This window comes from Sminthopsis crassicaudata, chromosome 3 (genome assembly GCF_048593235.1).
Source record: "Sminthopsis crassicaudata isolate SCR6 chromosome 3, ASM4859323v1, whole genome shotgun sequence".
In the NCBI taxonomy this organism is placed as follows: domain Eukaryota; kingdom Metazoa; phylum Chordata; class Mammalia; order Dasyuromorphia; family Dasyuridae; genus Sminthopsis; species Sminthopsis crassicaudata.
Window position 1 is genome coordinate 13,962,647 of NC_133619.1, and position 27,610 is coordinate 13,990,256.

The 27,610-nt window shown below is 51.4% G+C and overlaps 1 protein-coding gene across 1 annotated transcript in view; it reads left to right on the forward strand.

Moving 5' to 3' along the window:
* GMPS (guanine monophosphate synthase) overlaps nt 1-23,771 on the forward strand; it is a 43,246-nt gene extending 19,475 nt beyond the window's left edge. Inside the window, exons 3-16 of the mRNA XM_074298057.1 lie at nt 2,252-2,366; nt 6,635-6,732; nt 7,423-7,526; nt 8,296-8,489; nt 9,296-9,461; nt 12,611-12,762; nt 13,895-14,068; nt 17,112-17,217; nt 19,018-19,133; nt 20,176-20,301; nt 21,703-21,818; nt 22,135-22,265; nt 23,178-23,350; nt 23,649-23,771. Coding sequence (XP_074154158.1) covers nt 2,252-2,366; nt 6,635-6,732; nt 7,423-7,526; nt 8,296-8,489; nt 9,296-9,461; nt 12,611-12,762; nt 13,895-14,068; nt 17,112-17,217; nt 19,018-19,133; nt 20,176-20,301; nt 21,703-21,818; nt 22,135-22,265; nt 23,178-23,350; nt 23,649-23,750 — 1,873 coding nt within the window. The 3' untranslated portion in view covers nt 23,751-23,771. The remainder of the gene's footprint in view (nt 1-2,251; nt 2,367-6,634; nt 6,733-7,422; nt 7,527-8,295; nt 8,490-9,295; nt 9,462-12,610; nt 12,763-13,894; nt 14,069-17,111; nt 17,218-19,017; nt 19,134-20,175; nt 20,302-21,702; nt 21,819-22,134; nt 22,266-23,177; nt 23,351-23,648) is intronic.
* The last annotated feature ends 3,839 nt before the right edge of the window (nt 23,772-27,610 follow it).

The window sequence follows — 27,610 nt, forward strand, 5'->3', positions numbered from 1 at the left end:
ATGTGTTCTCAGAGACTCAGCTGGGTGACCCTGGAGAAGTATTTAGTCTTTATTTGCCTCAGTTTCTCATCTGCAAAAGGTGATGATGACATCCCTTCCTTCCTAGGGTGGTTGTGAGGATCAAAATAAAAAAGTTAGCTATAAAATGCTTAGCTCATTGCTGACATAACAAATGCTATAAAAATGCTTCTTCCCTTCTCCTTTGGGAATCCCTATAAGAATTGCACTTCATATGTTTTCTTATGTGCCAAAGTTAAGTGGTCAGTGTTGAAATGTTAAGCAATATGCCAGTGAAGGAAAGTAGACAGGGCCTTAGGTAGAATACTTTTTCTTCAGCAGTATTTTACTTTTCCATGTTGTGTCCTGTTTTCTAGAGCCCTAAGTTGGGGTGATCAAATATACCTTCCTTCTGGAGACATGATGAGGTGGGGCTCCTGAGGATAGTGGGAAAATGGAGTCCGTTTATTTCCAGGGCTTTCTTCCCCTTTTTATAATGTAACAAAAACAACTCTGAGCACATAGGACCACATTAAACAACGTGCTCTTGTAGTTTGTCACCTGCTATCACTCTGCTTCAATCTCCACACAGGCCGAGAGTCCTTAGAGGAGATGGGGAACTGAACCAGACACTGTCAGCAGGCTCTGGGCTGAAGGGTCTTATATCTTACCCAGACTTTCCCCACTGACTGTGACCCTCTACATTTCCAAATATTTCCAAAGATAGTTTTCAACATTCATTTTTATAAGACTTTGTGTTCTAAATGTTTTTCTTTTTCCCGTTCTCCTCCTCAAGATGGCAAGCAATCTGATATAGGTTAAATAGGTACAATTATTTTATTTATTTTTTTTTATTTTTTCTGAGGCTGGGGTTAAGTGACTTGCCCAGGGTCACACAGCTAGGAAGTGTTAAGTGTCCGAGACCAGATTTGAACCCAGGTCCTTCTGAATTCAGGGCTGGTGCTCTATCCACTGCGCCACCTAGCTGCCCCGGTACAATTCTTTTAAACATATTTCCATTTCTGTCATGTTGTCAAAAAAAAAAAAAAAAAAATAGACCAAAAGGGAAAAATCCATGAGAAAGGATACAAACCAAAAAGTGAAAATACTTTGCTTCCATCCTTTGACTTTCTTGACTTTTCCTTAGTTTTCTCTCTGGATGTAGATGGAGAAACGTGTTGTTACTGTGTATTGTGTTCTCTTGGTTATTCACTCAGCATCAGTTCATGCAAGTTTTTCCAGGCTTTTCTGAAATCAGTCTGCTCATCATTTCTTTCTTTCCTTTTCCTTTTCCTTTTCCTTTTCCTTTTCCTTTTCCTTTTCCTTTTCCTTTTCCTTTTCCTTTTCCTTTTCCTTTTCCTTTTCCTTTTCCTTTTCCTTTCCTTCTTATTATTATAGCTTTTTATTTGCCAAGAATGTGAATAGGTAATTTTACAGCATTGACAATTGCCAAACCTTTTGTTCCAGTTTTTCCCCTCCTTCCCCCAGACTGCTCATCATTCTTATAAATGCTAGTATTCCATTGCATTTATATGCCCTAATCTGTTCAGCCATTCTTCAATTGAGGGGCTTCCACTCATTTCCAGTACCTTGCCACTGAAACATTTATTTCTTAAAGAAAGACTTTCTTTAAAACTAGTCTGTTCTGACCTCATACAGAGGGAGATTTAATCACAAAAAGTTACCAAAAAGGTCTCTTAAGTCTTACGCAGAACATAGTTGTACAGCCTGAGGACATTGTTGTTTTCAAGACTTATTTTTTAAAAGAAGTTTCTATTGACTTCTTCTCTTTCTCCTAATATCCCATGTATCTCCTGAACCTTTCTCCTGCCTATTCCCAGAGAACTATGCCTTAGGAGAAATAGTATTTTTTAGCAAAAGTCATCGTGTTTGAGCAGTTTTGAAAAAGTCCAAAAACATGTTCAGTGTATGACCCCTTTAGACCTCCTGCCTTCACCAAGGGGCTGGTGGGTGTCTTTATCTCCTTTTGAGTCCCACTGGATCTTTACTATATCTCCCTACTCTGACAGGTGCTCCTGGTCTTAGTTGTGATGAGAAATATGTGTAAACAAATGGGATTCTGTGAATGGGATGACTCCAGAATACTGGCTTAAACTAGAGCCGTGAGAAGTCCATAATGTGGGAGAGGTCGCGTGCAGCTGTAGGGATCAGGGAGGGTTTTAGGCGAGGCTGGTAGAGTTTAGGAAACTGAGCAGTTGATGTGTGTAGCTAATGTCTGTTCCTTCATCCTCAGCGCCATCATAATCTCCGGAGGACCAAACTCGGTGTATGCAGAAGATGCCCCCTGGTTCGATCCAGCAATATTCACCATAGGCAAGCCGGTCCTTGGCATTTGCTATGGCATGCAGGTACTCTCCTATAAGTGCCAGCGGGAGGGGTGGATGGGCTTACGTCTTGGTCTGTGCCAGCTCCGCCAGTGTTGTTTGTGTTTGGGGTAAGATAGAATCTGAGGTCATAAAAATCATATTTCACTTAAGGAACCAGCATAGGCTGCCCTAAGTGAAATGTCTGCAGCCCCGCGAACCAAGCAGTCCAGTTGGCCAGATATTTTCCCTGCTTTGGCTCTCCAAAGTCACAAGGAAAACCGCCCCTGGGGCCCATAAAAAGCAGCCCCAGACTCCAGCTCCCAGGGTTCTTTAGTCCGGGCACGGCCCCTCCTCTGTCACCTTCCACAGCTGGGATGGCCTCCGTCGGCCTGGCTTCTCCGGGAGAGAGTTGATAGAAGTGAGTTTTTCACAGAATTGAAATGTTCACTTTTAATTCATTCACATTTCAAGTGTTGGTGATGAGGCTGTGTTTTTCTTCATCTCCTAGTGTTGCTTTTCCCTTATCCCCCTTCCTCTTTTAAATTCCTACTTTGTCCTGGGATTAATTTAGTTTGATATACTTTGCTGCAAGTCCTTTCCTGCAGGTACTCCCCCCCCCCCCCCTTCTGTCTTACCTCTCCCAAGTTCTTAGATTTTACGTAAGTTTTTAACTCTTTTTTTCCTTTATTTGTTTCCTTTTCCTCACGTCTCTTCTCCTTCCCTTCTTAATTGGGCTACTATTGCAGAATTTCTTTCTTCCTCCCCCCAACATCTTTTAAACAATTTTCTTGTACTTCACCTTTTCTGAGAAGTTTCTTTGCTCTCTTTTTTGTTACTTATTTTCCTTCCAGGCTCTGAATTTTATTTTCTGATCTGGGGGCAATACCCTTGCTTGTTCTTTTGTTTATTATCTGTGCCCCACATGGTTGGCTGTTGTTCTTTGTGCTTGAGATGACCATATTGGGGCTCCGGGTGCAGTGTGGCTAGGGTTGCTCAGACCCCTTGGAGCCCCGAAGGCTCCCCAAGAGTTGAGCACAGAGTCTGGAAGGTGTGGAGTGGATCGGCCCTCCCCTTCGCTCTGAGCCGTTCTGGTGCTGGTTCTTGGGTGAGGGCCGCCATGCCGTCCTCCTGCACCCCAGAGAGGGTGCCTTCGCCTGTCAGCATCTCTAGGGCAGCGAAGCGCTGGCTTAGATTTGGGGAGACCCTGGACAAGTCACTTCACCCTTTGTGCCTCAGTTTCCTCATCTGTAAAAATAAGCTGGAGAAGGAAATGGCTAACCCCTCGGCCTCTGCCAAGAAAACCCCCCACGAGGTCACAGCTGGGGGTTTGTTTCTCTTTCTTGTCTGCTCCGGCCTTCTTCCCCCCTGGGCCCCACTGCAGAAGGGTCCGCTTGTGAGGGGAGTGGTGTTGGCAGCAACCCGAGGGCTAGTTACCCAATGCCAGTCGGGCAGCCTCATTGTCTCATGTTCCTGCTGTGCACTGGGCACAGCGTTCACTGCCAGAGATGGGGGAGAGAGACCCCACTAGCCCCCAAATGTCTGCAGAGCCAGCTTTGTGTGGGATAAGGAGGAGATGAGTGCCAGACAGAAGGCACCCAAATTAGGAAGCTGGGGAGGCTTCTTGTGGAAGGTGGTGCTTTAATTGGGCCTTGAAGGCAATAGAGCAGAAAAGGCATGAGAGGACGACCACCTTCCTTTCATTAGACCAGCTGACGGAGATAGACTCTGTGCCATTCTCTGGTGCCCCCGTCCCTGTGGGACAGAAGCCCGGAGCAGTGGCTCTGGCCTCCCCAGGCTCTCCTGGGACTGCTCTGTTTCTATAAATGTTAGAGACAACCACGTGTTGACGACCCAGGATTCTACGTTGTCCTTCAGGAATCATCCGGGCCTGGTTCTCTTCCTGCTCCTGACCTTTGACCATTCTGGCTGCCGGCGTCTGTGAGAGATGATGGGGACGTAGATATTTGTTGGTCTGGGGGAGGGCTGACCCCCAACCAAAAGAGGAATGGCAGATTTCTCATTCCACATCTGACTTAATCCCATGCCACTTGTGTTATATCCATTGATTTTTCTTTTCCCCCTCCTCCCAATTGAGCTGTTTTAAATCCTGAGGAAAGTGGTGATTTTACAATTTCTGTAAATGGCCAAAACAGGTTTGTCTGATCAAAATAGGACCCATGTGCCTCGATGCTGAACATTTCAGAAAGGAAATCTGTTAGAAATCAGGAAGTGTGCAGATCAATTTTTTCCCTCTCTTTTACCAGCTCACAAGCTTTGAAAATGAAGGGAGGAAATAGCGATCAATGCTTCACACATGTGTAAGAAATACAAATGTATTCTTGCTTCCTCTTGCTGGTAGAAGTTCATTATAGGGGAGAGCACTGGCCTGCGAAATACCTAAAGCCAATTTTGCCAGGTCAATTGCAGATTTGACTTGGATTAATTCTTGGGAATAGAAGAAACCCAAATAGAAATAAGCAATGATATTCAATTTTAATGACCCACATGCTTCCTTTAAGGCAGCGTCTCCGATAAAAAGGTTTTCACATATATACTATTGACCTTTCTTTGTCATACCATAAAAATAGATAGTAATTTAGTTGAATATTAGAAAAATACAACAAGTCTTTAATAATGTGCCTTGAGTTTCTACATTTTCCTCCTGGAATGGTGGGGACTTTAGTCAACTATATTCCAAATTGTGTCAATTGGTGAAAAATTTGTTGAGATGTTTTTCTCCCCTTTGTTTTTCTATGGAGGTATAAATATGTTCTCTTTGAACTAGCTTTTACAGTTGGCATTTCTAGAATTAACTGATGGTCCCTTGGCCAAAAAGCAGGTGTAGTTCCTTTAATAATAAATGCATGATCAAAGTAAGAGACTCGCATTAGAGGAAAGGGGCTTGACCGTAGTTTATGGGAAATTTTACAGGATCTATATCAGGACAAATAGGAGAGAAAATTGGTGCATTTTTGACACAGTCGAGGCACCTGGAGAGATCTCTTCATGATTTCAGCCTTTCACATCATCCCTTGGGCATTAAAGGACCAGTTTTTTGAATTTTCACGGGCTGCTTTGGACAACCAGAGCATGGGCAGCGTTCTCTTAATTGCTCACTGCTTTTATTTTATGAAGGGGAGGAATTAAGCTGGACCAAAACCTGTCTCAGCCTTGTCTCGGGACGCTGCTCAGACATTTCTGAGACGCTGCACTTGGCTCCTGTTCACACACTAGAGCCGGGATACAAGGAGGTGCCCGCCGGGGTCCCTGACTAAGACCCCTTTCTGGGTCTGCCCGACTTCTGGGTCACCACGGGCCACACTCAGAGCTGCGATCTAGGGGTTATTGATCAGGTATTTTCGGTTCATAAGGAGCGTTCAGGTCAGTAGGAAGGGCAGAATAGGGAGACCAAATGAGGAGATCATCATAAGATCTCCCCTTTGACGACCCTGGGGGAAGGGTAGGAAGGAGAGGAACTTAGTGCCACTTTCCGGGGATGGAGGCGGCTGTGGCCAGGTGGCGTGGTAGCCAGCGCAGCAGGCCTATAGTCGGATTCTTCCTGGCTTGTGACTGGCTGGGACCCTTCACCACTTCCCCTTAATCCACAGGAGAAGGAGAAGGAAAAGGAAACTCCCTGCGGTGTTTTTACCAAGAAAACCCAGGGACTGCACGGTCAGGGGGTCACAGAGTTGGATGCAGCCAAATGGCTGGCTGTCCACAGCGCTTAGAGATAGGAAGCTGAGGCTGGCAGGAGTGCACTGCCCACGGTCACAAGGGAGGATCGGCACTCGGTCTTCCTGACACAGGGCCAGTGCCAGTTTGCCCAATGAGCTGCTCTCCTGGCTCTGTCTGTCCTGGTGCCCAGCCTGGGGGAGGGTTAGCCCATAGCTGGAGGGCGTCCTCAAGCCGAGCTCGGGCCTTGGGCTTCTCTCTGCATTTTAGACAGCTGGGGTACTTGGAGACTTCCTTATGAACCAGCCCTGGAACCGTGAGCCTCCCTGTTGGTGATGGCGACATTGGAGGTGGGGGGGGGGCGGCCTTTTGATGGTGCATTGAGAGTCCCAAGGGTGTGAGCCTGTGACCAAGGCATCTGGCTTCTGCAGGACGGGGCACGGGGCTCCCTCAGACGTGGGCCCAAGTGCAGACTTGGCCACCAGCTGTGGGGCCTGAGGTCTGACGCCTCGAGGAGAAGCCGAGGGCGTCCCCTTCTCCCCCGTGGCTGGTGGAGCACCTGTTGTGCGTCATGTCCCCGGACACCTTCAGGCCTTTTGCTTTGCCCGGTGTAAGTGTCCTTTCTTTTGTTTTGGCAGATGATGAATAAGGTATTTGGAGGCACGGTGCACAAGAAAAATGTTCGAGAAGACGGAGTCTTCAACATCAATGTGGACAACACCTGCACGTTATTCAGGTATTAGCGGCATTTCGGGCTTGCCCATCCTGCTTGGTGAGAGATCCCCAGAGTCGGGAGCTTTGGGCCGCGGGGCCTTTGTCCGTCCTGCTGTTGGGCCCGGCTCCAGGGCTCGCTCCCAGGGCTTGGGCCCTCTCCGCAGTCAGGCTTCTCTCCCTGGTGTGGCCTGGCGCAGCTGCTGGTCCCTGGTGGGCTTGGAGGATGTCTCCTCAAGGCCGGAGCATTCCCGGGTGGGGCTCTGTCCCCGAGAGCATGAGGGCCGTTGGCCTGGGGGTTGTGCTAAAATTAGGCAGGCAAAGTTAGATGGTCCGTTCTGGCCTGAGTATTCTCATTCTATGTTATATGGATTTTTTTTATTACAGGAAAAACACTAAATTTTGGCTTGAGGAGGTTTTGAAAATCAGGGCTCTAACTAGCCTGAGTTTGTAAACCCTTAACTCACTGATTCTCTTGCATTTGAAGGCATTTCTATCATCCTGCGGCTCAATTTGGTAACGGTGACAATTAGCAGCCACTTCGTGGGCTCTTGTTTCATGGCTACGTTCTCCACAGAAACTCGGCCGCGAGCTGCTCTTCAGGGGCTCGCTGCTCTCAGTTACTGTTTCAAGACATGCTTTAAAGCTTCAAAATCTCAGCGTTCTGGGTTTTGGCATTTTTGCATTCCGACTCTTAGCGAAATTTTATTTTCAGGGGTCTTCAGAAGGAAGAGATTGTGCTGCTCACACATGGAGACAGTGTAGACAAAGTAGCGGATGGATTCAAGGTCGTGGCACAGTCCGGGAACATCGTGGCAGGTGAGGCTGCTTGAAATATCTGGGGCTTCCTTGTTTCTTTTTACTTACCTGTGGAGCACAGAAGTGTCACCTGTTGGAGAACATTGGCTTCTGTTGCTCACTTTCAGTGTTACAAAATGGGGGGCTTCACGGTGGCAGCTGCTTGCCCTCCCTTCCTCCCTCCATTCCTTCCCTCTCTCACTCTCCCTTCCTACCCCCTGCTTCTCTCCCTCCCTCCATGGGGAATCAGGCTCCAAGTTCAGATTGTATTCAGATTATATTGGATTTGTGTGACCTTGGATGAGTTACTGAAACTTTGTGCCTCAATTTCCTCACCACAAAGGGTTAGGCTTGACCTTTTTCCTCCCACAGCTCCACACATGAGCTCCTCTGACCTCTCACTTCATGTTGTGACATGAGATTCCTTTGCACATCCAGCAGATGGGCCTTTGTCCCCATGGAGGATGCTGGGAAGGAGCCGCTTCCGCCATGCTCAGCCAGTGGGGAAGGTGGTTGCCAGATGCCCCCTTGGCTTTTTCCTTTCTGTCTCTTCTCTGTAAACCCCCTACCTTTGAGGCCCTGCCCCTTGAAGCAGAAGGCACTTTAAGGGCGGTTGGACTGTGTCAAAGTCTTCTGAAGGAGACTCATTACGTGGGGTTTCACTTTGTATGTTTTCTGTGCCCCCCACTGTGTTACCTGTCTTCAGATTTACAAAGGAACTGTAAGGGGAAAAATGGACTTTTAAATATGAGCAGTTTTTAAAAGATCTGGTAATGTTATCTCCATGAAGGTATAGCAAATGAATCCAAAAAATTGTATGGAGTGCAGTTCCACCCTGAGGTCGGCCTCACGGAAAACGGCAAGGTGATCCTGAAGAACTTCCTGTACGACATAGCCGGGTGCAGCGGGACCTTCACTGTGCAGAACCGGGAGCTGGAGTGCATCCGCGAGATCAAGGAGCGAGTGGGAACATCCAAGGTTCTGGTGAGCAGCTTGAGGGCCGTCGGGCTGCAAGTCCGCCTCCTGATTTACTTCTTTTTCATCAAATTCCATAAAACGGGTCCTTTGCACAGTTATCCCTACTCAATCTTTGTGGCCTAGCTCAGTGCTTCCCAAGCTCCTCCATCTTGTACTTTTTGTCAGCAAACACCTAAATGTGTGTATTACAAGGAACAGGTGAGATAAAAGTGCGGGGCTGTGTGGGCCCAGGAGCGTGTCCAGAGCTAGGCTGGAGGAAGCGTGTCATGGGGCAGCTTGGGGGAGGGGAGGGAGAGAGGAGAGACCCGAGGCCGGTGAGAGCTGGGGCGGGACCTGGGTGATCCAGTGGAGACACGGGCTGAGAAGCAGCGATGGAAACCTAGGCCCTTGGAAGGATGGCAGCGGGGCCGTTTGAGGAGAAAGCCGCCCTCCCCCCGCAGTCTGTATTGCTCAGTCTTTCTCACCAAACATGGAAAACTGGGGCTGTGGCAGAGTCACTGACTTCTGCCTTGGGGTGCTGAGCCTCCCGAGGAGCCTGGGCAGCCGGGCCACAGAGTCCCTGGCAGGTTGCTGGTGGGAGGGCCGGGCCGTGGTCGTGTGGAGAGAGTTCCCTGGTGGCCTCTGGGTGAGCAGGGGCCCTTCTTGCTTGCTCCTGTCCCTGTGCTGTCGGTCCGTAGGCACAAGTCGTCGGGAACGCTGCTCCTTGGACTTGTTTTGGAGCGTTGTCCTTGGTGTTTGTGGTGAAAAGTGAGCCTTTCTCCAGACGTTGGAGCCAGTTGCATTTTTCCCCTTTTTGTGTCCTTCCCCTTTAGGTTTTACTCAGCGGTGGCGTCGACTCCACAGTTTGCACGGCCCTGTTGAATCGGGCTTTGGACCAAGATCAAGTCATCGCTGTCCATATAGATAATGGCTTTATGCGGAAGAGGGAGAGCCAGTCTGTGGAAGAAGCCCTCAAAAAACTTGGCATCCAGGTCAAAGGTATGGCTGAGACTGACGTTCGGGCGTTTAGATGCTGCGGAAGCTTTCTTCAGCACCCCCTTTCTCCCCAGGCCTTTGAACGGACTCCCTGGCTTCCAGCAAGCCCTGTCTTTTATGGGACTTCTTTCCCAGTCTCTCTTTTCTGTCCTTCTCTGTTAATCATTTCCAGTTCATCTTGTTTGTAGCTTGTGGACGCTTGCTTGCTTGCTCCCCTGAGATTGGGCGCTCCTGGAGGGCAGCACTTCTTTTGCCTCTTTTTGTGTCCCCTGTGATTAGCTCAGTGCCTGGCATACAGTAGGCACTTAATAAATGCTTATTGAGTGATTATGAGATCTTAAAATGCATTCTGTTGCCTAGTACAGCATCTGAAACAAAACTCATAATCACTGTGATGTGGGAGGCGACCTGGTGACTACGATCTGTTCACGTCAGCTCTCGGGTGCGCCAGAGTCGCTCCCCAGCGACACATTTGGAGTTAGTAGTTTTAGTTTAACAGCATCGCATTTTGTTTGTAATTCTGTAATTTCTGAGGCTGTTTTCCTTCTTTCTTACCTTCCTGTACCATATCAGGACAGGGGAACTAAGGGTCTCCACACGGCGGGAGGAGGAAGGCCGGCACGCTCTGGCTTTGTCAGAGGTAGAGGAATACTGGATATTTACAGGGCTCCGGTGATCTTGTAGAGCGTTACAGCCAAGCTGGGTTTGCTGTTCAGTTGGGATGGGTGGGTAACTACCCGGTGGGATCAGGCCGGCTCTGGGTGCAAGATCAGGGCTCCCTCCCCTACTTTTCCCCGCTCTGGGTCTCCCCAGCGCTGAGCCGAGGAAGTCCGGCAGCGGCAGCTTGAAGCTCGCTCTTGGCCACGGCCAGCCGGCAGCCCTGGCCCTCCTGAATCGGTCCCTGAGGGTCCCACGTCCCCCTCCCTTCTCAGCCCGGGCCCTCCCAGCTTCCATTGGGCCACTGGGCAAGGACTCTTCCATGTTGCACGGGACTGAATTCTCCTGCTTTCCTCTGGTGAGTGGGGAAGACGTGCGCCTCCTCACTGAGGCCAGGCCCTCCGTCCTCTGGGCACGTGTTGGCATGGGTGGCCCCCGTCTGCTGCCTCTCCACATGCCTTTGACCACCACATCACAGCCCCTCCCTCCCCTCCACCATCCTTTCACCGGCTTTTAGACGTGTGGGCTCTTCCTCTCCCAGGCTCCTGCAGGCTGCCTCCTGACCTCACGGCTCCGCCGAGGGCTTCCCCCCGAGCCCGAGGCGGCCGCTGATGGCCCGGTTGCTCCTTCCAGCTTTTTCTCACCTCACCCGTCTTAACCTCAGCAAAGCACGTAAGCCCTTTGGACCCCGCTTCTCTATTTTTCAGACAACTAAAAATGATCTGCCTTTTCTGGCTCCGGGGTGCACGGGAGAAGTCTCTTCAGTGGGAGGTTCGCAGTCCACTCATATCTTTTCATTCCTGATGAACTTTTTATTCATCTTGTCCCATAATTTCTCCATTTTAGACTGTAGGAGGAGAGAAGGCAGGAACTTTGGAAAGGTCAAAGTGCCATAGAATGCAAGGCCGTTTTGAAGGACGTGGTGGCGTTTTTGTGGCCGCGATCCGAGCCTTCTCAGGGCCTGGGACCTGGCTCAGTCGGTGGGTGTCTAGGAAACAGGACTTTGCTAACTGCCCGGCCTTCCTCGTCCTGATCGGTGCTCGGTGCTGGGGCTCCGTGTTCTTCCGTCTGAAGAGTCTCTTTCAGGGGCTCGTGTGTTTAGCTGCATCAGTTCCTAACAGCAGAGCACGCTCTCTAAAGAGAGAAAAACGACAATCATGAGGCGGTCATAGCTTTAAAGCGTGTGACTGCACACAGTCCGTGCACAAACATGTGTACCTATGCCTCCACAGGAAAGTTTATTTTAAGAGTTGACACTTCCCTTTGGGAGGGAATTATGGCACAGAATAATTTTACTTTTCGAATTGTTGTGAGATTTGATAGTTCTTGTCAAAAGGATCAGCACGAATGTTTCTTGCTTTCCTGAGGAAAGAGCAGGAGCTGTTTATAAGTGAGCAAAAGTGAGTATATTTTGGGGGAGCACTCGGGAGCAGAGATGGAGGAAGAGGGCGGCAGGCTCAGGCCTTCGGCCTCACGTCAGTTGCCCAAATTCTGTGTTCTCTTGGCATCAGCAGATTGGCTTCAGAAAGGGCTGTCGCAGCCATTTTAGAAGAGGGGGTATTTGTAGATTTTAAACTTTGTGACCTTTACAGAAGAACTTCCTTAAGGCGGGAAAGCCTGCAGGAACATTGACTGTAAGCACGTCTGCTGTCTCCTATTTCTGCCCCTTGGACCCGTCCTTGGTAGCCCAGCCTCAGTTCTGTGTTAGCTTCCGGTGCCTTCTGGCAGCACTCCCTTGGGTCTCCCTGCCTGAGATGGGGGCCTTCGAGGGAGCCCTGAGGGTTCCTTAAGCTTGTTTCTGGGTTCCCCTACAGTCCGGCACAGAGCCTGTTCTCAGGAGGCGCAAATAAGAAAGGTTTGTTGACGTCACTACATGTGATAGTAATGATAACTGCTAGCGTTTCTGTGGAGAGCTCGCTGGGCTAAGCGCGCTCTGGTCGTCTCATCTGATCCTGGCGGCGGCTCTGGGACCGAGGGCTGCCACCATTATCCCGTTTTACACTTGAGGAAATTGAGGCAGAGAAATGTTAAGTGATTTGTCCAGAGTTGCACAGCTAGCAAGCATCTGGGACGGGGGGGGGGTGAATTCAGAGCTTCCTTCCTCCGGGCCCCACACATGTGTGAGAATGAGGCAGTTAATGGAAAGCTCAGGTCTTAAGTGGGAAACCTGGAAGAGGAGTCCCCTGGCTTGGTTGGTGACGTTTCCTGGGCGCCTGCTGCTCGGGATCCCTGCTCCCCTCCCGAGGTTCCGCTGGCTGCACCCGGACTGGATTCTAGTCAGAGGGAGGAGCGGGACCTTGCTTCTCTGGGGCAGGGCTGAGGCGGCTGCCCTGGAATCCTACAGAGTCCCCCTGACTTGGTTCTTGAGAGCAAACGTTCATGGATTGCCTAAGTGGATAGTAGTTCCGGAACATGTGAAAGACCCCGAGAGTTGTGGAGGATGGTTTATTCAGGTTTTGGTGGTTCTTTTAAAAAAGCCTCTGTTTGTCACACAGTGGTCAACGCTGCTCATTCTTTCTACAACGGCACGACAACGTTACCGATATCTGAGGAAGACAGGACTCCCCGAAAAAGGATCAGCAAGACGTTAAACATGACCACAAGTCCTGAGGAAAAGAGGAAAATTATCGGAGACACCTTTGTTAAGGTACTTTTCTACTGACATCTGAAGCGACCGACGTTTCTGTCCTGCTTCTCGGTGACAGGTGAAGGGGCTACTTTCAGATAGAATCAATCAGCCTAGTGCCAGTGGCAGCTTAGAGACTCCCTAACGTCTGTTAGGGGTGCATGGTGGAATGGCCTGCCGGGAGCCGGGGAGGGTGCTCTGGGATAGGGGGTCCAATGTGGTGTCCTCAGGGCCCTCCCATGCTTCCATTGTCCTGATTCGGTAAGGAGACGTGAGCCCCTTCGTGGGCGGCTGGCCCGCAAAATGAGGGCATCGGACGGGGATTGTTGCGCTCTGATCCGCTTTCTGAATCTAGGATTCTGAGTGTTAGCACTCCGTCAGTGTTTGAAAGGTACACAGCTTCGAAGAGAGCCTTTTTTTCCATCCTTGGCAAAATATCACAACTTGTTAGATAGACTTTTCCAGTAAGTTGGTAAAGAATCTTCCTAATTTTTCATGCTGCTTCCTGAATCTAATATTAGCCATAGGAGTTGTGATGGGACGATAGATCGGAAAAACTAGTCTGATTCAGAGCCGCTTTGTGATTTTTAAATATGTACGTTTTGCTCCACAACAGCTGGTCTTGGAATTCATGATGCTGTTAGTTGAGTTTCCCTTCCCCCAGCTTCCTGGCCAGGCTTGAAAACTGTTCAGAGAGAGAGATAGAGAAAGAGAGAGAGAGAAAGAGACAGAGACACAGACAGACACAAAGACTGAGAGGCTCAATCGGAGGGATGGCTGTGGCTGCCGGGGGGGAACAGAGGCGGCTCTCGGGGAGCAGCCTCCCCTTCCTGCTGTCGCTGTAAGGGAGAGAAGCTCCCCCGCTTGGCAGAGAGGCTGCCCCTTTTCTGTGGGCACTCCCCGCTTTGCCTGCTCCATGTCTGAGCAAACCCGCCTCCTGTTCCTGTGCCCTCCTGCCCGAGGTGTGGCACTGCTAGGGAACCGGGGGGCGTCTTGGTTCGGTGCTGGGAGGGTGGGAGACCTAGTGGGTTGTGGGATTTTGCAGGGAAGAAGGCAGACGGGACATGTGGGCACAGCTCATGCCAGCCTGGCCTGCTTTGCCCCAAAGGCACCTGAGTCTGCTTGAATTTTGTACCCATCCTCTCGGTTACAGATCGCCAATGAAGTGATTGGAGAGATGAACCTGAAACCCGAGGAGGTTTTCCTTGCCCAGGGAACATTAAGGCCTGATCTAATTGAAAGTGCGTCCCTTGTTGCAAGCGGCAAAGCCGAGGTCATCAAAACGCACCACAACGACACGGAGCTCATCAGGAAGCTGAGGGAGGAGGTGAGGAGGAGGGACCGGGGGCCTCGCCGGGCCAGGGTGGGCTGGGACAGACGCCTCCCCAGGGAGAGCCCAGGGGCAGCGCCGGCCTAGGCACCCCGGGGTGGGAGAAGCTCTCTGAGCCTTCATCCTTCTGCACGGCACAGCGTTTCAGCGTATCGCTATCCTGTAACGTGATTTGTACATGCTTAGACAGCTACGTGCACTCTCCCCAGTTCAATAGCTCTTTCCTGCTTCCGTGCTGCTTCCCTTGGACTGGTTCACAGACCACCCACGGTGCATTAGTGCACCCGTTTTCCGGCAGCTCCTCCGGCATGTGCGGGACTGCCCTTTGGCTTTCTCATTGTCCTCTTTTGCCAACTTTGCCGATCTCACGGGTACAAGGTGGTACCTCAGAGTTGTACTTTTTTGTTTCTCTTATTATTTGTTAGTGATAAAGAGTATTTTTTCATAGGAACATTGATAGCTTGGATTGCTTCCTCTGAAAACTGCCTGTTTGTATCTTTGCCCATTTATTATTTAGGAAATGACTCAAATTCTTATAAGTTTGGCTGAACTTCACTTCTTTTTTGATACCTTGCCCAGGACCTGGGAAGGCCACCAAGTTTGTGGGTCTCCTCAGGACACTTTGAATTTGTGACCCGAACCTGGGGGGTGAGCACCAGGCCCTCGGTTGGCGACCGTTCCTGCGCGTGGTTTCTGGGAAGGATTTGGGACCTCTTGTGGTCCCTGGTGCTCAGCCTCTCCCGGGGGCCGGCTCCGCGCCGCCATGTCTGTGGCTCTCGAAATCTCCTCCCTAGATTGACCTGGGCTGGAAAAACAAGCCATTGACTTTTTCCTGGATTCCTCATCAGAATCTGGTCCGGTGTACTTCCTGATCTGTCCGGGCAATTGATGGGGAGCCCAGGCTGGCTCTGACTGCCATCTTGGCTTTCTGATTTGTTTAGGCGGTCACCCGTATGCCCAGTTGTGTGCTCTGTGGGATGTTGGGCTGGGCCTATTTTCTGCCTGGTTACCCAGTTTTTCCAGCAGTTTTTGTTGAATAGGAGTTCTATGATCTTTTGGTTTCTCAAATGCTAGTTTGATGTGCTCATTTGCACCTCATCTCTTCTGAGTAACCTTTTTGGTTTATCCAGTACCAATAGTTTGGGAGCTAAGGTTGCTACTCCCTCTTCCTTTCACTTTTTTTTTCATTGATTCCCTTGATATTCTTAACTTTTTGTTTCTCCAATGGATTTCATTTTATCTATTTTTCTTCAAAAATCTCTCTATAAAGTATGTAAAGCAATCTTTTGATAGTTTGGTTGGGATGGTACTGAATAAGTAAATTTAGGCCGTGTCATAATTTTTATTATATTGGCTTGGTCCACATGTGAAAAATTAATACTTCTCTAGTTATTTATGTTTGTTTTTGTTTGTGTAGAGAGTATTTTGTAATGATTTTCATATAGTTCTTATATATGTTTTGTGTGTGTCTTGTCTTAATTTTACTTACTAATTCAGGGCTTTTATTGTTTGCTCAATTTTTAAAATCTCTTCCTTGATTTGAAAGACTCCAATTTTGTTTTTAACTGGATGTTTTCAACCTCTTGGGTTTTTTTGTTTGTTTGTTTGTTTGTTTGTTTGTTTGCTTTCTGGTTTTTTGTTTTGTTTTGTTTTAGCTCTTAATTGTTTGCTTCACTGATGCTGCTCTTTCTACTGGGTCTGTCATTTCTATGATGGATGAGTCAAGATCCACTCATTCTTTAGGATTAAGCTATTTAGTTTCCAATTTTTAATTTATGCTTCAAAAACACTTTAATGAATGTAACTGTGCATTGTGGTTGGTGAAAGACACATTTAATAGTTCATTTCTGTTTTTGTGAGATGCTTAAGGCCCTAATACATTGTAATTTTTTTATAAAAATGCCTAAACATCTATTCTTTTCTATCCTATTCAGTATTCTTCAGACACCTATCTTGATCATATCCGAAATTTCTTCTAAAATTTTATTTAAATCCTCCATTTCTTTGTTAGATTTACTTGGGTGAATGAAGTCACCCACTTTTGTAGTTTTACCATCTCTGCCTGATATTCATTTGCTTTTTCCTTTAAGAGTTTATACACTATGCCATTTAGTATGTATATGCAATATGTAGTTTTGCTGTTTATCTCTCTTACTTAGATTTCTTTTTTGTTGTTGCTTTTTCTGAGATCATGATTGCTACTTTCTTCTCTAACTTTTTTTTTTTTACTTTTTTGTTTTAAGTGTGTTTCATGTATTTTCATTTGTATTCCATCTTGCTGTCTTCTTACCTTTTATGGGTGAGTTCATCCAATTTACATTTATAGTTATTGGTTGTTAATTAGTATTTCCCTCCATTCTTATGTTCTTTTACTTTTTTTTTTTTTCCTTGCCTCTCTTTTAGAGTTTGTTTTTTCTAAGTTGACGTCCTCCTAATTTCCTCTCCCCCTTTCCTTTAAACATTTTCCCTGCTTTATTTCTTATTGGACAAAATATATTTCTATATCCAACTTGAGTGGGTGGGTGGGTGTATTTTTCCTTTCTCAGACCATTTCAGATGAGAATGAAGTTCAAGTGTCCCTATTTTCCTCATACAGGCTTTTACTTGTGCATACAATTAACATAAGGTGATGTTCCCCATTTTTCCTATCCTTTTCCTCCTCTACCAGAATACTTCTCTTTACCACTCTTTCCATTCTTCTTTGGAGATCATCAAAACATAACAGAATCATTCAGACTGTCTAATTAGATTCCTTTTATTACCCCCAATGATGATAACATGTACCACCTCCCCATATAAGAAAGTAAATAGATTAACCTTTGTTAGTCCTTTATGGTTACTCATTTATGTTTATCTCTTTACACTTCTGGACTCTTGGGTTTGCATCTTAACATTTTCCTCATTATTTTTAAGTAGTCATTATTTCTTTTATTCAGTATTTTTCCCAGTTACAAGCAAAAACAATTTTTAACACTTTGTGTTCCAGATTCTCTCCCTTCTTCCCTCCCCATTATGTTCAACAACTGTGTTTTCTTTTTAGGGAAAAGTAATAGAACCTCTGAAAGACTTCCACAAAGATGAAGTGAGGATTTTGGGTAGAGAACTTGGTCTCCCTGAAGAACTGGTCTCTAGACATCCATTCCCAGGTAAAGAATGTATTTGGGTCTGGCGTAATCTGTCCTGAGGAGGTGTTGGGTCCCAGAGCCTTCAGTGCAAATGAGGGGCAGAGGTAAAGGGTCAGGACCCATGCAGGGCCCAAGGAGATGGGGCTTCCCTGTTGAAGGTGTAAAGCACGGCTATGGCTACAGTATCTCAGTGTTTTCTATTTGTCTGCTGACTCTAGACTTAGGCCTTTATCACTGACTCGGACATCGCCATCATAGATCTCCCAGGCTTGTAAGGAAAGCTGTGGAAGGCTGTTACTCTGAGCAGACTGAGGCCTTGGCCGTCGCTCCACTGCACGGGGCACCCGCTTCCTGACTCCGTGTCCGTCCTGCCCCGCTGCCTTTCAGTGTCTGTTAGATTTAGTGGAAAGCATGCGTTTCCTTTGGCTCTTCTCCATGTTTGCTGTGAAGAATGACCCATTTCTTAGGCAGGTGACTGATGGAAAGGCCATTTTAAGTAGCTGCCTGAGTCTCACCGTTACTCCATTACCTACACCATTTGAAAAAAGTTCATTTTGTAAACGTGCTCTCTCACTATACCAAGAGCAGTGTCTCCTGGGAAGGCCTTTGGGCTCGAGACATACTTCCGAAATCCCGGTCTGCCGCTTCCTCCGTGTGTGCCCCTCGTCGGCCTCCGTTGGCTCATTTGTAGAAGGGGATGGCAGCACTTGGGCTGTCACAGCGTCGTCAGCCCTGGATTTGGGGGGTGGTCGAGTCCGCGGGCTTGAGTCCCGGCCCTGACTGTGGCCCTAATACTTAAAGGCTGGTGTAGAGCTGCCAGGTGGTGCCAGCAGGGACGGCTCAGCCTAGGTCTGACATTTGGGAATGAGTGCGGGAAAGCCGCAGGACTCGGGGGCCGGCCCTGCCCTCCCAACCCACAGGTGCCAGAGGAAGGGACGCTGGTCAGGAGGCGCTCACCTGCCTCCGGGACCTGGTGCAGTCTCCGTCTGCCTGCAGAGAGACAGCGGAGCAGGGGGGCTTCCAGGCCCCTCCCCTGATTCGGGGGGAGGGGGGTCTGCGATCCTGTCCCGCAGCAGCCCACGTTTCCTCCCTGATGCTCAGTTCTGTGACTCCCCCCGTGTGATAAATATCTCACGTCATCGTTCCTGTTGCTGTCATGGGTGTTCGGGCATTAGCCTTCCCAATCCGTCCTTGCCTCATCAGACCCTGGTCAGCGTATTTGTTTGACGCTTACAGATTGGATGGAGTCGGAGTCTCTGTAGCTTTCGGCCAGAGCCCTTGAAGGGACCAGACATGACCCAGTCTGACCCCAGCTTCTTGCAGATGAGGAAACAGGCCCGGGGAGCGGGACGGGTGCCGGTCATCGGGCCAGAGCCAGGAGTCGAGTCCAGACCCGAGGCCTCCATCTTCTCACTGTAGGAACCCGTTCAGGAGAGTCAGAAAGGAAGGCTGCTGGAAGGCTTGGCTCTGCCGTGTAGGCGCCAGTCCAGGGTCCCTGGTGCTCCTTTGGATACAAGTGCCCGGGAGCAGCCTAGCTGGTGCCCATGAGTGTGTGCCCCTCCTTCCACAGGCAGTGTTCGCCCCCTCCCCCCAAATCCTGTGGCTCGCTGCGCTCTCCCTTGGCAGATTGAATTGTGTGACTGAGATGAAGGAGCGAACGTTGGAAGAGCCTTTAGAATTCAGGGCCTCGTACCGCGTCCTCGTGGGTCCCTCCGTTGCTGAATGAGCTGACGACGAAGCCGGGGGTCAGCTGTACTAGAATGCGGGTATTGGGTGATGGTTGGTTTAATATTTGGATCGTTTCTTTTCCCTGATCTTTAGGTCCAGGCCTGGCGATAAGAGTAATTTGTGCCGAAGAGCCTTACATATGTAAAGACTTTCCTGAAACCAACAACATTTTGAAAATAGTAGCTGACTTTTCTGCAAGTGTGAAAAAGGTAAGGAATTTTCAAGGAGGAAACTGGTGATCACAGCAGGTAGCGATTCTGGATTTGACCTTTTTAAATTACCTGTTCATTTGGGATTTGTGAACACTCCTCATTTCAAGTGTTCTGAGATGTCTTTTTAACTCTGAAGAAAACTTGGCTTTGGAAGAGAGTGTTGGATGGAAAGGGGAAAATCTGCGCTCGGGGAGTTGGAGTGCCAAGATGCCCCGAGACGTTACTGTCTGCCTGCTCTCCCCCCTCCCCTCTTTCTACTTCCCACCCCGCCCCGTGGCACAGGGGACAGCGTTGGGGCGGATCCCTCCATGGCACGATTCATTTTCTGCCATAACAAGGGCCACGCTAATGTCTCTTGGGCCTTTTCCCACCCTGAAATGCTAAGCTCAATTCTTTTTCTTTATCATTGAATTCATACTTTCTCCAAGTTTAAATTCACACGGATCTGCAAGGATTCTTAGTCAGGGCCTGGGGGGGGGGGGGGATTCCCTGTCCAGCCCGTAAAAGCTGCGTGAGCCGTTCCACCTGCTGGACCTCTACTGCCTCGTGGCCGAGGCTCTCTGGACTCTGGGAGGCCGCAGTCCTGCCCATCTCTGTGACCGATGGGGGAGGGGAGGGCGGGGGATGCTGCTAGAATGCAAGTGCCCGGCCTGGACTTGGGAGGGTTTTCTTCCTGCTCCCTTTGGGGCTCGGCTGCCTCCGTCACCCTGCACTAGGGTGGTCTTTGCAGGATTGGCCCGACCGCCTTCCTGCCCACCGTGGGCCGTCCTCCTCCTCATTTCTTGGGCTCTCTGCCCCCTCCTGGTGCTAGTCCAGGACCCTTCCAGCAGGCTGACCTCACAGCTGATCTCTTTCTCAAGGGAGGGGGGCTGGGGTCTCCTCTCCATATTTGCCTTTCCATCCCCAGCACTAGCCCTGAGGGGGGAGGGGGTGAGAAAGGGTTTCTGAAACGCATCCCAGAAGGAGTCCTGGCCCAGGGGCTCAGAGGGTGGGCGGCCACCTTCCCTCACCCGTCCTCCTCCTCCCTTGTGCTCCGTAGCCTCACACGCTGCTACAGAGGGTCAAAGCTTGCACCACCGAGGAGGACCAGGAGAAGCTCATGCAGATCACCAGCCTGCACGCCCTGAGTGCCTTCCTGCTGCCCATTAAAACCGTCGGGGTCCAGGTAAGTGTCCTCGAGCTGTGTGCCCACTGTGCCCCTCCTCCGGCGAGTGCTCTCGGGTCTGTTTGACATCCACTGTAGAGTCCGTGAGTTTGGGGCGCTAGGCATTTTCTTTGAAAACGGGGGCCTGAATAGCTGTGTGAGGTGTCCTTGCAGGAGATTTCTTGTGATAACATTCTAACCCAAAAGAATTCAGCCTGCGTTGTTCCTGTGGCCTTTTAAATTCCCTTAGAGTGAAAGTGTGTGCCGGGTCTTTTTTACCCCAAATGATCAACTTATGGGGGGGGGGATCTCTTATTTATTTATTTTGATTTTATTTTGATAGTTTTTATTTACCAGATATTTGCATGGGTAATTTTACAATGTTGACAATTGCGAAACCTTTTGTTCTAATTTTTCCCCTCCTTCCTCCCCTCCCCCCATGGCAGGTCGACCAATACATGTTAAATATGCTAGAGTATAAATGAAATACAATATACGTCTACATGTCCAAACAGTTGTTTTCCTGTACAAAAAGAATCGGACTTTGAAATAGTGTGCCATTAGCCTGGGAAGGAAATTGGGGGGGGCCTTTAAAAATAATTCCCTCCCTCCTGAATTACATGTGTAGCCTGCTGATTAGTATGGATGGGTGACCCCGACATTCTCATAAAAGAGACCGGGATGTCCTTGTGGGGGTGAGGGGAATGCCGTTTGGGACCCTGGGACCCTGGGCTGCAACGAAAGTCTGGAAGGTGAAAAAAGCCTAGGAAACAAAGACGGAGCCGGACTAAGATTTCGTTAGGGTGCCAGGGTCCGAGAGCTTCAAGTGAACCTAGACATGTTGGCTCGGGTCTGGGAAGTAAATGAGGGTTGTTTCTAGAAAATTCTGTGAAGATAACCATGCTTTTTCATGCTTTTTTTGTGGTATCGGCTTGGATTTAAGTCATCTGTCCCTTCTTGCAAAAAGGGAAATAAGAAAGGACGGGGGTTTCTTTTTGCAAAAGTTGTGAGTCAGAAGCAGACGCCTCTAAAGGACTGAGCCCTGAGAGGTGCAGCTTCGTGTTGGACACCTCTGATCCACCAGTGGGGAAGGCCCAGACACAGACACACATGCACACACACTCACAGAGACACTCACAGACACACAGACACACAGACGCACACACACTCACAGAGACACAGACAGACACACAGACGCACAGAGACAGATGCACACACACACACACACACTCACAGAGACACACACACACAAACACACAGGCACGCGCACACACAGACACTCAGACACACACACAGACACACAGAGACAGACGCACACACACACGCGCACACACACACACAGACACACGCACGCGCTCTTTCTTGGCCCTCTGCGCCCCTGGCCCTTCCCCGGGTGACGGCTCGTCTCGCCCGTGTTTGCAGGGGGACTGCCGCTCCTACAGTTACGTTTGTGGCATCTCCAGCAAAGAAGACCCTGACTGGGAGTCCCTGATGTTCCTGGCGCGGCTGATCCCGCGCATGTGCCACAACATTAACAGGTACGTCCTGGGGGCGGGGGGGGGAGGGTCTCCCACAGGCCTCAGGCAGTCAGACACACCGGCCGCCCTCCGCGCTGGCACCTCCAGGCCAGGCTTGCTGAAGGAGCGCCCCCCAGAGGCCAGGAGGCCCGCCTGCCCTTCCCTGCTGTTCGCTTGTGCCCCAAGGCCGGAGGCCTTCAGAGGGGGAGGCTCGTCCCCAGGTCCTGCCTCTGACCCGGCGCGGGCCTTGTGGCTTTGATGCGCCGCAGTCACGGGAGGTTTGGTGCCTGGCAGCACGCTCCTCGGACTGAGGGGGCTCTTTCTCCTTGGTCCTCAGGGTGGTCTACGTCTTTGGCCCCCCCGTCAAAGAGCCTCCCACAGACGTGACGCCCACCTTCCTGACCACCGGGGTGCTCAGCACGCTGCGCCAAGCCGATTTCGAGGCCCACAACATTCTCAGGGAGTCCGGTGGGTCTGGGCAGCCTTGCTCTTTGGGGAGCGGGGACAGCCGATGTTTTCCCTGAGGGAACGCACCGTAATGGAGAGCTGAGGGGCCGTGGCTCTCCCCCTCCCTCCTTCCTGACGGCGCCCCCCATTCTCGGCGGGCGGCCCCTCTGGGCCCACGCTAGGCCGGTGAAGGGCTCTGGGGGGCTCGGAGGGCTGGTGTCGGGGAGGGGCAGGCAGCAGCCCCTGTACTCCACGGTGCCGGCAGGGAAGGGGGTGTCGGGCTGTTTGGGGGAGGCTGGGCGGGGTTCCCAGAGCCTCTGGGTGAGAGAACAGAGAAGGCCTTCGGGTTCATTTTGGGGCCGTCCCTTTCACTGCTCTGAGGGGACCAGGGGCCTTGTGAGGGAGCGGGACAGAGCCGGGGGGCCAGTGTTTGGAAAGCGTGGAAGTCTCCCAGTCTGACTCTTCCTAGTTTCCTGTGAGACCTGTGGGGGGGGGGAGCTGGAGCCCGTCCCCTGGGGGAGGGGGGGCTCTCACTTAGGCAGCGTCTTCCTTCTTCCTGCTTCCCCCCCAAGTTAGGGCTCATTTGGGTCTCCCCCACCCCCCTCTACTCCCAACCCTCTATCTCAAGGATCCTCTCGTCTCAGCCCTGAGCCGGGGCAGGGGCAGCCCCACGGCCAGGAAGCGGCGGGCGGGTGTCTGAGGCTGGGCTCTGACCGGCTCTGTCCGCCGCACTGCCCCGCCAGCGCCCGGCCTGCAGACTGCAATGGCCACGTTTGTCTGAGTTTAGCCAGTGTGCGGTGTTCTCCGAGGCACCTTAATGACTTTTAAGGGGACGTGTAAAGCTCATTAGGGGCACGAAGGGTGTGCGGGCGCTCAGAAGTCGGTGGGGGTCCCTCCCGGCGGGGAGGCTGACTCGCCGCTCCCTTGGCCCAGGCTTCGCCGGGAAGATCAGCCAGATGCCGGTGATCCTGACGCCCCTGCATTTTGACCGGGACCCTCTTCAGAAGCAGCCGTCCTGCCAGAGATCGGTGGTAATCCGGACCTTCATCACCAGCGACTTCATGACCGGGATTGCGGCGACGCCGGGCAACGAGATTCCCGTCGAGGTAACTGCCTTCTAAAGGTCCCCGGGGGGGGGGGGGGGCGGCCTCCCCCGGCCCCACCTCAGCTAGATTCCAGGTGATAAATGGGGCTTTGCAGGGGGGCAGAGACCCCGGGGGAAACGAGGACCAGGGTGGGCAGAGGGGAGTAGGACCGGACCCGGGGGCTTTGAAGCGCCAGGGCCGGAGCCGGAGTCCTCGGGGCCGTTGGTCGCTGCCTTTGCTGTGGCTTTGGGGGCTGGGCCCGCGCTCCCGGTCCGTTCTCCCGGCGTCACCCGCTGGACCTTCTTGTCTTTGACTGCAGGTGGTGCTGAAGATGGTCACGGAGATTAAGAAGATCCCGGGTATTTCTCGCGTTATGTATGACTTAACATCCAAGCCCCCAGGAACTACCGAGTGGGAGTAATAAACTTCCTTTGCGTTGCGAGTGCTGTGTGCCCTTTCAATGGTCAGAGACGTTCCAGGGTTGCCATGCAGCACTGAGAGGAGAGCGTCGGGGCGCTCCTTCCACCGGGGCCTGTTCGGGAGCGGCGGGCGCCCCGAGGGCTGTGTGGGAACCCTGAGCGGGCTGAGGATTTGTACGGGTAACTAGGCAAGGCGCCACGGCCTGTGCTCAGACACTCATCTGACTCTCGCCTTTGTGTTCTCGCATTCGTTCTGTTCTGGGTCTTACCTTCGCAGCCACTGAGCTGCCTCTTCTCTAAAGGCGTACCCCTCTGGGCACTCGGGGCACTTGTGCAGCCCTGCTGGGGGCAGGGCTCGGGGGAGCCACGTAGCGGACTTTTCCTGGCACCGGAGCATGGCAGGTAGGATGCTTTGCAGGGGCACTGGCTCCGTGGCCCTCCAGGAACCCTTTCTTTTCACCAGTAACAACTTTGACCTGTTTCAGCTGAAGATGGGCTTGAATTACAACTTTTTAATCCTGATATTTTTAATAAGAGAAAGCCCTTTGTCTGCAGGCTTCCTTGACTGAGGAGGGATGAGATGGAGGGGAGAGGCCGGCGTCGGCGTCCTGGGCCGCCTCGTCCCTCCCCGGCGACCCACAGAGTCCAACGGGGGTGGGCAGGGAGTTCCCTGACGCAGAGTAGGAAGGCGAAGGAGGCAAAGCTTCACCAGAAGAGCAGCCCTCAGACCACCGGGACGATGATCCCCAGCTGTGACAGCAGCTGCAGGGGCGAGGGGGGCCCTCGGGGGTCCTGGGGAAAGTGTCCTCTGCCGCTGACCTACTTGGAACTGCCAGTTAGTCTGTGCTTATGGGGGATGGGCGCTTTTTTGTGCAAACTCCAGCCAAAGCTGTAAAAGAAAAGCTCTTTGAGACGCTCTAATAACGTTGGCGACTTTTAAAGTCCGGTCACCTCTCGGGCCTGCCAGGATAGAAAGGAGTAGCTCTGCCGTGACCACAGCAGCCGAGACCCCCGGATTTCTCCTGACTGTGGATGCTTCCCCCTTCTGCTGCGCTTTCCTCATCACTTAGATCTTCCCGGGCCTTGGGTCCTGTCAGCGCCCCCTTGGCAGAAGCGCCGGCCTCCACTTGGCACCGGGGCTGCTCCTGTCCCAAGCGGATAAGGGCCCGGCTCCGGGAGCTGCTCCTCCTGCAGCCAGCCTGACATGGGCTGAGAGCGGCAGCCACGACCAAACCTCCGCCTTCTCTTCACCTGAGGGAAGCCCAGAAGAGGCGGGGGCGGCCGTTGCATCTGAGAGCTGCTCTCAGAATGAGGGGCCGGGAGCCGCCCCCGTGGTCAGTAGGGCTCCTGCCACTGAATAATGGTGTAGCGAGAGAAGGGATAAATGAATTAACAAAGACCTGGAGGAGGCGTCAGGAGGCCTGTGGCTGAGTCCTGCTGCTGCCATTGAGGTGACGTTGGGTAGTTTTCATAGGCTCGAGTACCTCGCCTCCCCTTCCACACACACTCCCCCATTTCCAGGTTATCCAACCTGCTCTCGAGGAAAGCAGTGACATCCATTTCCAAGTGACGGGGGTGCTCCTGGGCCCCCACAATCAATTGAGGCTGTCCTCCGAGGGGTTGGTAGAGTGTAGAGAAGGGGAGGAGTTGTGATCCCCCAGTAGTGGCTAGAACCTGCCCCTTCCATAAACTAGCAGTGAGAAGAGGGAGAGGCCATGGCCCGAAGTTAGACCTTCCTGGGCCGAGACTCGCAGAGCCCGTTTGGCGCCGTGATGCCTTCTTGGTGTTGGCTCTCATTGGCTTCGAAGGGAAAGGGCTGGGGGCCCATCAGAGCTTGGGATGTGCTCTCCCCCTCCCCCCCCCCTCCATAGACTGCAGCATTCTATATCAGGAGAACTCCAGGTCGTCCCGCTGGTCGCCCAGAATGTGATAGCGTCGGGTAACCTGACTCCACGGCAACTTGGGGTTCGCCTAGGCGGAGCCTCCAAAACTCATCCCCTTGCGCAGAGGAGCAAACAGACCCGAACTTGTGAAGTGGCCAGAACCCCATGGCGCCTTCCTGTTACCCACTGTCGGGGTCTCCTCCGGTGGGTAAGTCTGGAACGTCATCTGGAGAGGTTTTCTGTTCCTCCTCAGCCCTACGAGCTAGAGCTCCAAAGCTCTCCCGCCTGGAGGTGCCCCCGCCTGTCCTAACCCAGATGGAGTACGGACACGCCTTTAGAGAATTCAGGTCACGGAACCGTAAATTATACTTTTTTGTGTACCCACATGAAAAGAGGCCGCTTATTTGCATTTACCGAGACCATTGTTACAACTTCATAATGGAAAATGGAAAAAAAATGTGACCAACTGCTTTTGAACAGATTTGTTATAAATAAATATTTTGCCAAATGGAATAGTGTAGTAGATGTTGTTGAATTGTGGAAGTGCTGTGTATTGCTGGCTGTGTGCTGTTCGTCTGTTCTGTGTTGTTCAGGCAATAATGTTGAAATCACAATAACCTGGCTAAAATAATGTGAAATGACCTTCTTTCTCTTGCTGTCTTTTATCCTTTTGCTTTCCTGGAAGCAACGAAACTGTTTGTATATAGGACTTTCTCCTCTGATTGCTTAAGCTTTGGTGTCTGTGATAAGATGGGAGGGAAGAAGCCAGACTCTGCTGGCCTCTGCACGGGGATCGCGCGGTGCGTCGGCCGACGGTCAGCCTCCCGCGGGTGGAAGAGCTTAGGTTGCCGATCACGTGCCGGCGCTGTCTCGCCAGGTGCTGAAGGTGCCCTCCGGAGGTACAGCGAGTGCAGGGAGGAGGCGAAGCTCTGAGAGCTCGGGTGGCTGGTTGAGCCAGGGTCGCCCCGGGCGCAGGTGGGGGGCCGCGCTCGGACTCACGGCCCGGGGCTCCTCGTTCTCCCCGGGAGGATGTCGGACTTTTGTCTGGAATGTGAATGACGGACACGAGGTTGGGTCGTTTTTATCCCCATCACCAGCGAAGGATGTGCATTTTTCTTTTATACGTTCCATGAACAAGAAGCCTTCAAGTACATATGCAAACCCGCCCTGACCTCTTGCACATGCCTTTTTCTCTTGGGCCAGATTGAGTTTCACAGGAGCTGCCCGAAGACGTCCCTCTCTTTGTGGACTCCGGGCGGCCGTCGATCCATTAAAAAAAGGGTTTTGAGGCTGCCCTGGGAGTGGTGAAGGCGGCCGCGCTGTCCGGAGAAGAGCGTCCCAAGTGCGATGGCCACGCTCCTCTGGTACGTTCCTTGAGGCCAAAGGCCCGGTGCCTTCGACTACCTGAGAAGTTTGGGCCGTCCTCGGCCGCGGCGTTGCGATTCCGAGAGTCCCCGGGCTGAGGCAAACAAAACGAAACAAAAATCGTTCCCGCCCCTGCACGGCTGTAACCTCCCTGCCCCTCCAGATTTCCCAGCTCAGAATTCAAGGCCAATTTGTCCAAAAGCCATAGTTCACACCACAGTCATATCCCTTTATTTACAGGCGCTTTTGAGTGGAAGTTTCGTTCTGCTGATGGGGGTGATGGGTTATGGGAAGAGCAGCTTGGAGCCACCACTTCCCCTCCACTGGGTCCTAGTGGAACGGTGCCCCCACGCTCCTGCCCGCCACACTCACTCTCGGCGTCACGACGTGCGTGCTGTGTTGCTCTGGAGCGTGGTGTGGTGCCTAGTGCGATCTCCTGTGCGCCACGGGTGCCATTTAAATGCGATGATCTTCTGTGTGAGGGGAAGCCTTCCGTACCCCTCCTTGGGCTCCATGCGCACCCTTGCCTGAGTGTCATAGCACTATACGTGCTCGTATTAATTTTAAGTAGGAAAAATGGCAAATAGATGGTTAATTAAAAAAAAAAAAAAACG